General features: G+C 38.7%; 1 protein-coding gene across 4 annotated transcripts in view; it reads left to right on the top strand.

Moving 5' to 3' along the window:
• ccdc93 (coiled-coil domain containing 93) overlaps positions 1 to 10,944 on the top strand; it is a 36,444-nt gene extending 25,500 nt beyond the window's left edge. For 2 of the 4 annotated variants that reach the window (XM_055015036.1, XM_055015037.1), the window contains 11 exons: positions 156 to 218; positions 1,301 to 1,374; positions 2,406 to 2,487; positions 2,577 to 2,651; positions 2,791 to 2,862; positions 4,972 to 5,080; positions 5,208 to 5,290; positions 6,542 to 6,579; positions 6,748 to 6,832; positions 7,794 to 7,907; positions 10,265 to 10,944. In XM_055015036.1, the coding sequence (XP_054871011.1) occupies positions 156 to 218; positions 1,301 to 1,374; positions 2,406 to 2,487; positions 2,577 to 2,651; positions 2,791 to 2,862; positions 4,972 to 5,080; positions 5,208 to 5,290; positions 6,542 to 6,579; positions 6,748 to 6,832; positions 7,794 to 7,907; positions 10,265 to 10,321 (852 nt within the window). In that variant the 3' untranslated portion in view covers positions 10,322 to 10,944. Of the gene's footprint in view, positions 1 to 155; positions 219 to 1,300; positions 1,375 to 2,405; positions 2,488 to 2,576; positions 2,652 to 2,790; positions 2,863 to 4,971; positions 5,081 to 5,207; positions 5,291 to 6,541; positions 6,580 to 6,747; positions 6,833 to 7,771; positions 7,908 to 10,264 lie in introns of all 4 variants that reach the window. The other 2 variants (XR_008603184.1, XM_055015038.1) reach the window with 2 other exon arrangements.
• The last annotated feature ends 2,544 nt before the right edge of the window (positions 10,945 to 13,488 follow it).

The following is a 13,488-nucleotide window of genomic DNA, read 5'->3' as shown; positions in this document are numbered from 1 at the left end:
ACCAGAAACTAGTTGTTAATGTTGCTCATTGTGAATAAACAGTTCATCTTTATTTATCCAGTAAAATTAAGTGAATTGCCTGAATTTTAGCATTGGAGAGAGAATTGCTGCAGTGCCATAGATGATGTTGACATTATTTGTTTTTGAGCCAACAGCTACAGGCTAAGCATGCAGAAGTGAAGACAGGCTGTGACAAGGCCAAAAGAGGACTGGTGGAGGTAAGTACTCATAGCATTATTGTCACTTTTAATCACCTATAGCTCCTCATTGAGACAGTTTTGGCACCTTTTGCAGCCCCATAGAAATCCTCATCACACTCCTACCTCTTGTGCTTGACTGTCTGGACAATAGTTTCATGGTGGTAGTCCTGATCAGGTTTATGCCAGCTGTGCTGGATCTTATTAACAAAATGTTATTAGTCTCATTTGACCAAAGAATGTTCTCCCATTTTTCATCAGGCTTCTTTCTTTGTCAAAGTTTCATTTGGCAGTTTTGTGCCAAAGATTAAGCAAGAGCTATCCCATATATGATTTCCTTCCACTGCCTGAAATGTCCCAGCAATGCTGATTTCTACTGATGACCCATTGGTCTTCTGCCAAGTCTAAACCACTTTAGCTATCTGTTTTTGAGAGCTACATTGTACAAGTAATACACAGTCCCTGGTGTCCTTTAGAAAGATGGCCACTGCAATTCCGATTAGTGGTACCTGGCTCATTCTATACCTTCTGGTTATTGCTGCAGCTGTATTTTAGTAGGTCACTGATCTTCCTATTTCACTTCGCTATCCGAAGTCTCACAATCAGATGTATTTATCTCCTTTGGCATTTTTTTCCCATATGGAGCCATGATGCAGACACAACCCATGGGTAAAAACAAGAGAACTTTTGATCTCAAATCTTTTTAGAACAATGTTCATGCAGTTGAGCTAATTGGATTCTGACTTGTGTATCTGTAATCATATGTGTATTTACTTTGGTTGCTGAGTTTCTCCCAAAAGTGGCAACACGTATTGCCAACTTAGAGGTAATACAAGAGGTATTAAGATTTGCAGTTGACTTAACGGTCTGGCAAAGAGTACTGCTAAAAATTGCAACTAACTTCACAATGTAGCACACATTACCTGACAATCAGTTATCCAACATATGGAAAAAAAAGTTTTGTCAGTTTTGTGTATTTTGAGTAAGCGTTGTGTCACAGAAAACATGTTGTTCCCAAAGGAACAGTAACACAAGCTTTTATTAGAAAGTTACAGTGTTAACCACAGGTTGTACATAATTATGTCGTATGTGTATCTTTTTAGGCTACAGAACAATCAGAAAAACTGGAGAGAGAGCTGAAATCTTTAGAAGAGATAGAGGAGCAGGCTGACAGTAGGTGAGTCATTAAAGTTTGCTGTTTAGTTTTCCCTCACTCTCTTATGACATCTCATTTGTCTTCATATTTGCAGAGGAACCATGAACTTCAGAAATTACAAAGTAATAAAATTTAAGATAAGATAAGATAAGATAAGATAAAGTTCTTTATTTCTCCCCACTCCAGGGGAAATTTACATTGTTACAGCAGTTTTATTTACAATATATAAAAGCAGTGAATATAAATTTCTCCTAACAGAATTCAAGTAAAAGTCTGAACCTTTAGGCTATATCCACACTAATGTATTTTTGTTTTAAAACAGCATTTTAAAAGGAAACTGATACTTAAGATTACATAAGATAAGAAAAGCCTTTACTGATCCAATAATGGGGACATTTACAGTGTTTAGTCAAGTCTAACTGGGGGCAGTGCTAGTTGTAAAGTCTAAAATAGCCATTTCCGTCCACTGTCTCAAAGTAAACCCATCATGTCAGGGAAAAAAGCCCTGCCATCTTGTGTTTTTGATGGGATTTGGAAATGGAGTCTCCCATTAGGGAGTAGTGGACGGAGACATGATATTGAGGTCTTGCCTCCTGTCTGGCCGAAATTGTTGTGGCAAATGGTTTGCACTTATATACCACCTTCTACACACACACACACACACACACACACACACACACACACACACACACACACACACACACACACACACACACACACACACACACACTCTCAGCAGAGCTGCATGCAATAGGAGCAACTCAGGGCTCAGTGTCTTGCCCGAGGACACTTCAGCACATGGAGAGGCAGCAGATCAAACCGCCAACCCTCTGATTAGTTGTGAACACTTCACTTCAACTTCACATAGCCCAACCACCGCATTCTTGGCTGTCATAGGCGGCAGTAGACATTCGCTGCACACTTGTCATTTTGTAGACTTAGTAATTACTTACTGCTAGCTGCAAAGCTAAATGCATGAGGTCAGTGCAGGGATGAAACCTGTGACCTTAGACTTATTATGCAGCCTTATAGTGTTGTGATCTGTTTAACAGCCTGCTGGAAAAGCTCAGGGCTCTGGTGTCAATGAATGACAACCTGAAGCAGCAGGAGCAGGAGTTCCGCACACACTGCAGAGTGAGTGTATTAACACACACACTTTCACTGTGCATATGTTGTTGATGGTAAGTTTCATCTTCTCTCTGATGTGTGTATTTTGTGTCCAGGAAGAGATGACCCGTCTGCAGCTGAACATTCAAGAGTTGAAGTCTGCATCAGGACATGATACAGAGGAGGAGAAGGTGCGTATAGTCTATATTTGCTATCCACTTGCAGTTGTCTAGTTAGAGAGACACATTGTTGTGTTTCTGAAGATTTTAAGCTGCCTTTTCTCACAAAAACCTTCAGCCCCACTATTGGCACTTCATTTTCTCTTCCCAGGAGAGGAACCAGCTGATAGACAAACAGTACCACACAGACAGAGAGAAACTTCAAAAGATCCGTCTGCTCATGGTAACTACTTCATACAACATAGCATGTGATAAGATGAAACTGGAGTGATCTCTGCTAGTTATGTCACAGTAGCAGATAAAAGACCACAGATTAGAATAAAACAAATTGAGAGACATTATTATTATGACCAATATCAGGTGCAAAGAGTAACTTCACAGTATTAATCTCATTGTTTTATGTTCTTTCGCTCTGCTTTATAAATATTGTGTAGATGAATTTTGCTCTTTTGACAAGAATTTAATAATTTTATGACTTGTAGCATTAATTGGTCGCACCTGTGTTAAGTTAGGTGAATCACTTTAAGGTGAGTGGATACTTGTGTCACAATTTATTACTCCGCCAAGGAACGGCGGAGTTATGTGACGATCGGCTTACGTTTGTCTGTGAATCTGTCTGTCTGTCCACATTACTCAAAAACGGACTAATGGATTTGAATGAAATTTTCAGGGAAGGTCAGAAATGACACAAGGACCAAGTGATTAGATTTTGGCAGTGATGTGGCTTATAATCTGGATCCGCGGATTTGTCAAGGATTTCCCATTGCGAGATATAGCTGCCGGCATGGCGTCGCTTTAACCATGACGTGAACACTGTGTCAGTTACCTGCTGACGATCATATGATTGTGATCCTACTACAAATTGACTGTGATTTATCAGTTGGAAATCATACAAGGAACAAATGATTAAACTGTGGGGTGTTTCTGAGTCCCATCAATTCCTGCCACCCGCTACATATTTAGGTCACACAATGTAGCAAACCCCAGCCAGACAATGGTGAAGCTCCTGATGTTTCACAAAGCCTTTATTTACATTCAGCTGTCAGCTTTATTTTGAACACAAATTCACCGTTCTGTCCTTCACTGCTTTCTTCAGGAAACACCATAAGAGCTTGTCCCCACTGCAGCTAGGTGCTTCTAAGTTTATACACATCCTTTGCTAGACAGCAACAGCGTGGAACCATTTTCTTTCATCTTTACATGAATTTTCTGACTTTTCAGCAGCGTCTTCATCATGTCATGAAACCGCTTCTTAGATAAACACTTCCTGTGCCGCTGGAATGGTGACAAAATGAAAGCCTGTAAAATTAAAAATGCGCATTCAAAATAAAAGCATGGAGGGAACGGTTATTTTAACACTAGCAAAACAAAGGCTTGCCAAAAGTGATGAACTGCCCAACAGACCTTTATAACAGTAATTTACATGCAATTTGGTATCCATACATAACATGCACATGCATAACACATGCCTTTGCTCAGCGCAAGATCATTTTTTATTAAAGATTTCATCCGTCGGAAATGATGCGTCAACTGAGCAGCCTTGGCGGAGTTCTGCGCTCTCTGAGTGCTTTTCTAGTTTTATCTGTAATCAATTGACATTACTTTGTAGAAGTCTGTTTTGTTTATAGGGCTCGCAGTGGCTTGCTGGTTAGCACTTTCACCTTGCAGCTAGAAGATCCCTGTTTTGCACCCTGGCCTTCCCGGTATCTTTCTGCATGGAGTTTACGTGTTCTCCCTGCACATGCGTGAGTTTTCTCCGGGTACTCCAGCTTCCTGCCACAGTCCAACAAGATGCTGAGGTTTATTGGTAACTCTAAAATGACCATAGGTGTGAATGTGAGTGTGACTGTTTATCTCTATGTGTACCCCTGTGAGAGACTGGTGATCTGTCGAGGGTGTGCCCTGCCTTCACCTTAAGTCAGCTGACATTGACTCCCCACCCCAAACCCGTGATCCCAATGAGGATAAAGCAGTGTATAGATAAATGGATGAATGTTTGTTTGTAAAAACAATAACAAGGGAAACTTATCAAGGGCAGTGAATATGTTTACACATTTTTACATTTGCTGTGACTACTTTTAGCAGTGGATTTATTCACATAGGTGCTTTATTAAATATTTAAGGCAGCAAGCATCAAAATATATTACAGTATGTGTGTTTTTGACCCAGTGCAACTTACTGATGTGTTTTAACAGTTTTTGGACGTAAGATACTGTAAGATATACAGTATCAGACACTGTCCACAGTTGAATTAGAATAGCTCTTATAGCTTTTGGCATGACAAAAACTCTCATTGAAATGACTCATTCAAGATTCTCTTCATTCTGCTCAGGCTCGGAGAAACCGTGAGATTGCCATAATGCAGAGGAAACTTGATGAAGTGCCAAGCCGAGCTGAACTGACACAATACCAGAAGAGATTTATCGAACTCTACAGTCTTGGTGGGTTCCTCTGCTGCATTTTGGTCTAATCAGCATTTGTGATCAGAAAACTCTGTTCTCCTTTTACAAATGGATGTCTACAAAATATGTAAGATATTAAATCTGTGCTCATACTTGTGACTTTCAGTTTCTGCAACACACAAAGAGACAAAGCAGTTCTTCACACTGTATAACACATTGGATGACAAGAAGGTCTACCTGGAGAAGGAGGCAAGCTACAATAGCAGTCATTTGTCAGCAATGTTTAGTCACTTGTCAGCGAATATCACTTTTTTCATGTCAATTAGGATGACGTGTGAGTCATCCAAATCTGAAAGGTTTTTCTTTTCGGGAGGGTAGAGGGTGGTCATAAAGTAAAGACCCAGGCAAGAGTCAATGCTACATGTGTCATGAAAGTAAGTATTTTAATATAAGTCAGTGAGTCTGAAAAAACTCTACTAGCCTGTCAGGACCTGGTCTGTGTCTATCACATCACTGCAACACTTTAACATTGTGAGTGGAACAAAGTTTTACCTTCATCCTTGACATGCATTTGGATGGATTTGAGATCACTGAGGTAAAGACATTTCAGATAACATTCATTGAGCTGGCATATGGCAAGAACATTTGAAGAGGATTTAATAATGAATACAGTGTTTCATCAGACTGACTAACACTAAACTGTGCCTGTGACATTTAGTCACAACAGTGTCTTTGGACCAGCTAATCTATGCTAGATCTTTGCTGGTCTGAAGGCAAAACATTTTACAATGTAAGAGGTATGGACATGTAGCGTTATAGCGCAGTTTTATATATTCAATAAATGAACGTCGTCCTGCCATTTTGCTGACATAAACTTTGCGATCAAAATGATAGTGATGAAAAGGATACACTTCTTGTGCAACAGCTGAATGCACGCAGACAGCAGGTGTAGTTGGAGATGGTCATAGCTCAAGCTAGATGTCACAATTAAAGTGAAGCCAGTAAAGCAGATGTTCCTACTATGTTTCAGAAAATTTGTTATCGCAGCATGGGAGGCGCATGCCCTGTTTGCACACTGTCAAGCAGAAATACACAAGCAGAATATTGCCACTAACATTACAGCACAAAGCATCTGAAAAGATCATTACTGAACTACTGGTACAAATAGATATTAACTATCCAAAAATTCAGTTGTTACCATCTCTTATTATACAAAATAAACATATTTTACTAATTAATGATGTAAGTATGCAGTAATGCATTAGAACATTAGATGTGAGTAATTTAATTTACTATGTGTTTAAGTATATTCTGGCATGGGCCTTTGTTACATATTTTTCAATCCAACTGCCCACTGAATGTTATGGCAGGGTTCTGGGAGAATTTGGCTTTGCATGCAGTGTATTTGTTATTTTGTAAATGTAAATTTTTACTATGGATGTATTTGACATCTAAATGTGACTTAAATAGCAGTAAGAAAAAGTGTGTTTGTTTCTATAGGTGAATTTGCTGAATTCCATTCATGACAACTTCCAACAGTAAGTATTAATGCAGTCATTTGTTGCATGTTTGTATCATTGAGCACTGATGTATTTAAAGTCATAGTGGAGTCCACAGCTTTGTTTTCCTCTCAGCAGCAGGATCTGTCCATGTGTTTCTTTGCTGTGTTCAGTGAATTTGTTCTAAACTGTCATACTTTTGTCCAGAGCTATGTCATCGTCAGCAGCCAAGGAACAGTTCCTTAGACAAATGGAACAAATAGTGGAAGGAATCAAACAGAGTCGCATTAAGGTAATCGTCTCTCTCTAAAGGGATAATTCTGTTATCACAGCTTGGCTCCCCTTTTCATAAGTGTGGCTGCTATGGGGATGTAGCAACAGTAGAAATGTGATAGTCTGTACCAGTACCATTGAAATTCCACAATTTTCTTTACCAAATTCATTTCCATAAAGAAACCAAAAAAAAACAAATTTTGAGGTGCTTGCTTGTTCATTCCAAATCCTCTGTGATATGGCTTACATTCTAGTTTGTCATCTAACTTGTCCCTGGTCATCAATTCAAATGCAATACATCTCCACACCATCTCTACCTGTGTTTTTAACTGCTCAATTTGCAGTGGACTGTTGCTTCACCTGCATTTCCTGCCAGCATTCCACATCATGTTGTTATTGTCCTTCTCCAGTACCCACAGCATGTACCATTCCCTACTACCTACTACTAGATGTGTAATGGTACATGAATTCTCAGTTTGGTATAAATCTTGTTTTAGGAGTCATTCGTTCGGTACGTTTTGGTATAGTACAGAGAATTTCATCCATGTTGATTTTTAGTAGTGCTAAACCCATGATTAGCCAAAGTCTCAGTTTTGCTAGTCACAAATTCATTTAAAGTTAGGCTCACGATTACAGGAATGTCAGATTAAATTGCTGATTTGTGTTGTAGACATTACAGATGCCTGCATAGCACAAAGTAATCAGTAACCAGGATACTTGTATTCATGAATATGGAATATAAATAAAGAGATTTTTCTGTATTGCATGTAAATATCCTGAATTTGATCAAAATGGGGATAACCCTCATAACTGGGATCCCGGTGCACATGTAAATGGTAAATGATTTACACTTTTATAGCGCTTTTCTACCTTATTGATACTCCAAGCACTTTACAGTGTTTCACATTCACACATGAACATAATTTATGTTACTTATTTTTGCACATTGTTGCTCAAGGATTTAAAAGATTGTTTTCCAGATGGAGAAGAAGAAGCAGGAGAACAAAATGAGGAGAGATCAGCTGAACGATGAGTACCTGGAGCTGCTTGACAAGCAGAGGCTGTACTTCAAAACTGTCAAGGAGTTTAAAGAGGTAATAACAGGCATTGGCACCAAGCATGTGCTTCATTACGTGTTGCTGGCTACAGTGGGAGGACATTTAAAGTCAGAATACAACCATTATAAACAAGAAAAGCCCTCAGAGAGCGCAGTACTCCGCCAAGGCTGCTCAGTCATATCATTTCTGACGGCTGAAATCTTGAAAAAATTCATGGCAGAAATCACGGCACCATAGAATGTGGCCATTTAATATAAATGTACCTACAAACAAAATGATCCTGCGTTGAGCAGAGGCATGTGTTATGCGTGTGTACATTACGTACGGACATTGAATCTCGTGACCGAAATATGTAGCAGGCGGCGGGAATTGATGGGACTCGTAAACACCCCCACAATTTAATTAGTTGTTCCTTGTATCATTTCCGATGGATAGGTCCCGATAAGTCCGCAACAGTCGATTTGTAGTAGGATTGCAATCATGTGATCATCAGCAGGCAGCCGACATAATGTTCACTTGTAGTCATAGCTACAGTGACGCCGTAACGCTATCTCGCAAAGATACAGAAATCTTTAACAACTCCGTGGATCTAGACTATAAGCCACATCACTGCCAAAATCTAATCAGTTGGTCCTTGTGTCATTCTTGAACTTCCCTGAAAATTTCATCCAAATCCGTTACTCTGTTTTTGAGTAATGTTACTAACAGACAAACCAACGCCGATCGTCACATAACTGCCGAGGCTCCGCCTCCTTGGCAGAGTAAAAAGAAGAATGCAACCATTCAGTAAACATATGTTAGAAACATATACTAGTATTTTAATTGATGGAAATACACTGATGTAGGATGCGGGTATAAGTCTGCAATTGGCCAGCCATTTCAAGTGGCTTTGTCCTTCGCTCCCACTATTTGTGTGTAACTGTTTTCTTTAAACCCAACTGGCTCTGGCCAACAAGTTAGCACATCAAAATGTCAAGTTTTGCAAAGGGTTTGGATCATGCATTAATGCCGGCCTGCTATTTCTTTCCTTGTTGGATTATCATTTCAGTCACGTTGCTTGTCTCTCTGCATGCAAATGTACCACCAAAATACTTTCAACTGTCACTGTTTTGAGGGATCACCAAAGATAGTTTTTTACTTAGCTCCGTCCACAGCAACTGTGATTGGTTTAAAGAAATACAAACAAGTCAGAGTGTTTTTTTCTTGCTATAGTAGAATGATGACGTGGTACAGCCAGACTATGATGATCTACAGAAAATGTAGGCAAAGTGAGACTAACAAAATCTTAAAACGTCCTTCTTATAATGCAGTAACACAAACTGTAGCCATCAGAACTACTGTAAAGCTGAACTAGCTCCTCTCTAAAAAACTTTTAGTGGTACATTACAACTCAAGGTGTAGAACATATTGCAGGAATGTTGTATTAGACTTAATTTTTTTTTTAGCTGCGTGTACCTAAAAACAGGATATTAAGTGTTTATTAGATAAATTACTCTTAATTTGGGATGTCATTATTAAATAACAGAATAATGAGTGACAAACCAGGGTCATACTAGAGAAATGTCTGCCATGACATTTTGCATAAAGTTACATGTGCTGTTGTCCTGAAAGTTTCAATATTTTTTTCCAAGGCTAGTATTAATGTTTGAACATAGAAAAATCTGATAAGCATATAAAATGTTCAGTATTTTTTTTAAAAAAAATAACCTTGTAACATGAGGAAACAATAAAATATCATACAAATTATAAGAGACATAAATGTATTTTTTCTCTTTAATTAGTATACCACTATTGACAATAACCAGGATATTTAAAAAATGAAATAATGATATCTTGTTAATACTACAGATATGAGAATTTAATCCCGTCGTATAGGAGCAGTATACAGTACAGCTGAGTTACAAACTCTTTCCACCTCTTAACACTCAAACTATCATTATGCGGACTTCAAAGCTACTAAAATTAGCAATGTGGGGTTCTTTTTTAAGATGTGAATGATCATGTTATACATGTGAGTGGAACACAGTTGACCTCATTAAGCATTTTAAGAATTAGAATTTGAGAAATTTAAATGTGTGTTTCCTTCAGTTGTGATATAGAGATACATATCATTTGGGTGGGGAAAAAAATGCATTACTATTAACACACATTAGCTCTGTGGTGGAAAGGGTACTAGATTCTCATTATGAGTTCTTAAAAATATCGATAAAATCACTAAAGTGTGACAACAGATCATCCCCACTTGTCAAAAATATCTAGAAATGAAATAAGGAATGAACAGTATGTCAGATAGCAACAAAAACTGTTTTAAAGGCAAAGCAGCACTTTGCAAATATAACCCTGTGTATGACATCTAACCGTAATGACAAATGTTCCTTTTTTTCCAACACCAGGAGTGTCGGAAGAATGAGATGCTGCTGTCCAAGCTGAGAGCTAAAGGAGCCTCTTAGCCCGGATGGCATGTGTTTTTATTTGAAGTGAAATATGTTAACTGATCGCAGATGAACTACAGCAGTATGGAGGTTTTTTGTAACATGACACATTTTCTGTGAGGCTGTTAGTTAGAAACAGACCAAGGACCTGGATGTTAAGTTGTGGACATTATAATTCCACTGCACTCTTAATATATGCCAATATATGCTGACATCTAGTCAAGAAGTGTTGCAATTTAGATTCGAACAATATTTAGAGGCCTTTAACAAACTATAAATTATGACTGTGTTTAATGATACTTGGCAAATTTTATTACTGTGGAGCTGTACAAACAAAACGCTTTGTAGCAAGTGTCAGACCGACTCTTAATTCAAGTAATCTTAAGTTGTATTGGAAGTTGCACTAGTTGAGAAATATGTTCATACATCTTTATGTTGATTATAAAGTGGCACTGCAAACAGAGAAGAGATGCCGTCAAAAGAGTTGATGTTTGAAGTTTCCTGATGCAGCTTCAAATGACTTTAAATACCATTGATACTGTTGACGCATACAAGTGAAGTTTGTCTTATAGGTATCTCTGTTATCATCCAGTGACAATGTACGATCAGTGTTTAGTGAATAAAGGTATGTTTCTGTCAAATGCATTTGGCTTTACTAATCTCAGATAGGTTGTTACTGTCAGACACTGCTCAATGAAGACAGTATGCTATCACAAATCCCCAGAGATTAGTAAAAAGTCACATAATGAAACTGTGAAGGAAACATCCTGTGTATTATCAAAACACTTCAAATCTTGTGATAAACTTGACCAGCTTGCCAAATGAACGCAGAGTGACTGGGATAGTAACCAGTTCTGAAGGTGGATGTAGAAGAATGTGTATATGAGTGTAATTCAAAAATCATTTTGAAGATGGTGGTTAACTCGTAAACATAAAACATACAGTCAGCTCCATAAATATTTGGGCATCGACACAATTTTCAGTATTTCAGGTCTGTCCACCACCACAATGGATTTGAAATGAAACAATCAAGATGTGCAATAAGTGCAGACTTTCATCTTTAAGGGTATTTACATCCAAATCAGGTGAACGGTGTAGGAATTACAAATCATTTTAGATGCATCCTCCTACTTTTTACGGGACCAGAAGTAATTGGACAATTATCTGCTCAGCTGTTCCATGGCCAGGTGTGTTATTCCCTCATTGTTTCGTTTACAAGGAGCAGATAAAAGGTCCAGAGTTCATTTCAAGTCTGGTGTTTGCATTTGGAATCTTGCAACTCTCAATATGAAGTCCAGAGAGCTGTCCAAAGTCCAAAGAGCTATCACTATCAGCGAAGCAAGCCATCATTAGACTGAAAAATCAAAACAAACCCATCAGAGAGATATCAAAAACACTAGGTGTGGTAAAAATCAACTGTTTGGTACATTCCGCAAAAGAAAGGATTCATTGGTGAGCTCAGCAATGCCAAAAGACCCGGAAGACCAGGGAAAACAAATGTGGTGGATGACAGAAGAATCCTTTCACTGGTCAAGAAAAATCCCTTCACAACAGTTTAAGAACACTCCAGGAGGTTGGCGTGTCACAATCAAGAGAAGACTTCACCAGAGAGAATACGGAGGTTTCACCACAAGCTGTAAACCATTGGTGAACCTCAAAAACAGGAAGGTCAGATTAAAGTCTGCCAAAAAAAATCTAAGACTGTGCAGAGACTACATGTGTCTAATGAAAAAGTTTTTGAAACCATTGATTTACATGGTATAGCAAAGCAATACATTCAGGAATTTTGCTGTTTCTGCTTGGTCTGTCAGGATCGGTAGCATATGCTTTGCAATAAGTTCCAGAGTGTGGCTCTCAGACGTCAGGTAGCTTTCCTGTTACACCAAGCCCCTTCTATAAAGGAAATGTGTTTCAGACTTTGGAGTGGAACAGCTGCCCTGCACAAATACCAGGCCTCAACCTCATCTAACACCTTTGGGATGAGCTAGAACTGTCATCACTATTGGCATTCTGTGATGAAGGTTCTGTTCATTACTAGTACTCTTAGTTTAGTTTAGTTCATCAAAAGGGTTTGTCAGTTTGTTCGGGCAGATGTTGGGTGGAAAAAACTTGCACAATCCTTGCAGTTAAATACACTGATCAGGCACAACATTTTGACAACCTAATATTGTGTTGGTCCCCATTTTGCTGCCAAAACAGCCCTGACCTGTGGAGGCATGGATTCCACTAAACCCATGAAGGTGTGCTGTGGTATCTGGCATAGGGTTGCCACCCGTCCCTTAAAATACGGAATCGTCCTTTATTTCACAATTAATTGTTGCGTCCCGTACTGAATCAATACGGGACGCAAATCGTTCCGTATTTTCATAAATGTCCCATACACGTCTGTCACACACTCATCCAAAGTGTAGAATGAACAAAATAAAACACAGGAAATATTAAGGGCAGCCAATTTCATCTTCGTAGGACCTATTCATTCCTTATTCATATCTATGTAGCGAGGACCCGATGAGAGGTCCAGCGGATAGACCTTCTCTGTGTGCCCAGTCCTACCCGGTCCAACCCGGTACTGCCCGGTCCTATGGTCCTGTCTCTGGTTGCCTGGTTACAGACGCTGCTGCACCGCGCGTTTAAAAATGTCTACAAGCGAAACTCCACCACGTCCACAGAAGCAAAAACATTTGCAAATGTACAGACATGAGTGGGAAGACTGGAACCCCTGGCAGTGGGTACAAACTGTGTTTTCTGTTGCTAATGGATTGGCTGAAGTAAGGCAGCATCAGGAGACCAACATGTAAGAAACATGAGAACACAGAGAACCCAACCAGCAGGTCACAGTTTATCATCATCTAATCATCTCCTGAAGTAGACATGGTGAGGAACATCAGTATCTGGCTGTGAATTTACTTGCTTATAATCATGCTGATGTGGTCCTAGACTCTACAGTATTTTAGTGACTCAATAAATGCCTAAGTTGTTTATTATTTTTTTTTATTATGCTTTTTAGTTTTTAATAAACATTTATTTAATACCCTATATGTAATCAATAAATGGCCTTTGCCTATCCAAAGAAAAACTCAGAACTCTGATATGTTAACAGGACTAAATAAATCAGTAAATACATGCACACACACATAAGTCAATTGTGTTAAGATTTAGATTTTAAAAAAATGTCTGTAGAGAAT

This window comes from Amphiprion ocellaris, chromosome 11 (assembly GCF_022539595.1).
Source record: "Amphiprion ocellaris isolate individual 3 ecotype Okinawa chromosome 11, ASM2253959v1, whole genome shotgun sequence".
Classification (NCBI taxonomy): Eukaryota; Metazoa; Chordata; class Actinopteri; family Pomacentridae; genus Amphiprion; species Amphiprion ocellaris.
Note: the sequence above shows the minus strand (reverse complement) of the source record. Positions and strands in the feature narration are given on the sequence as shown.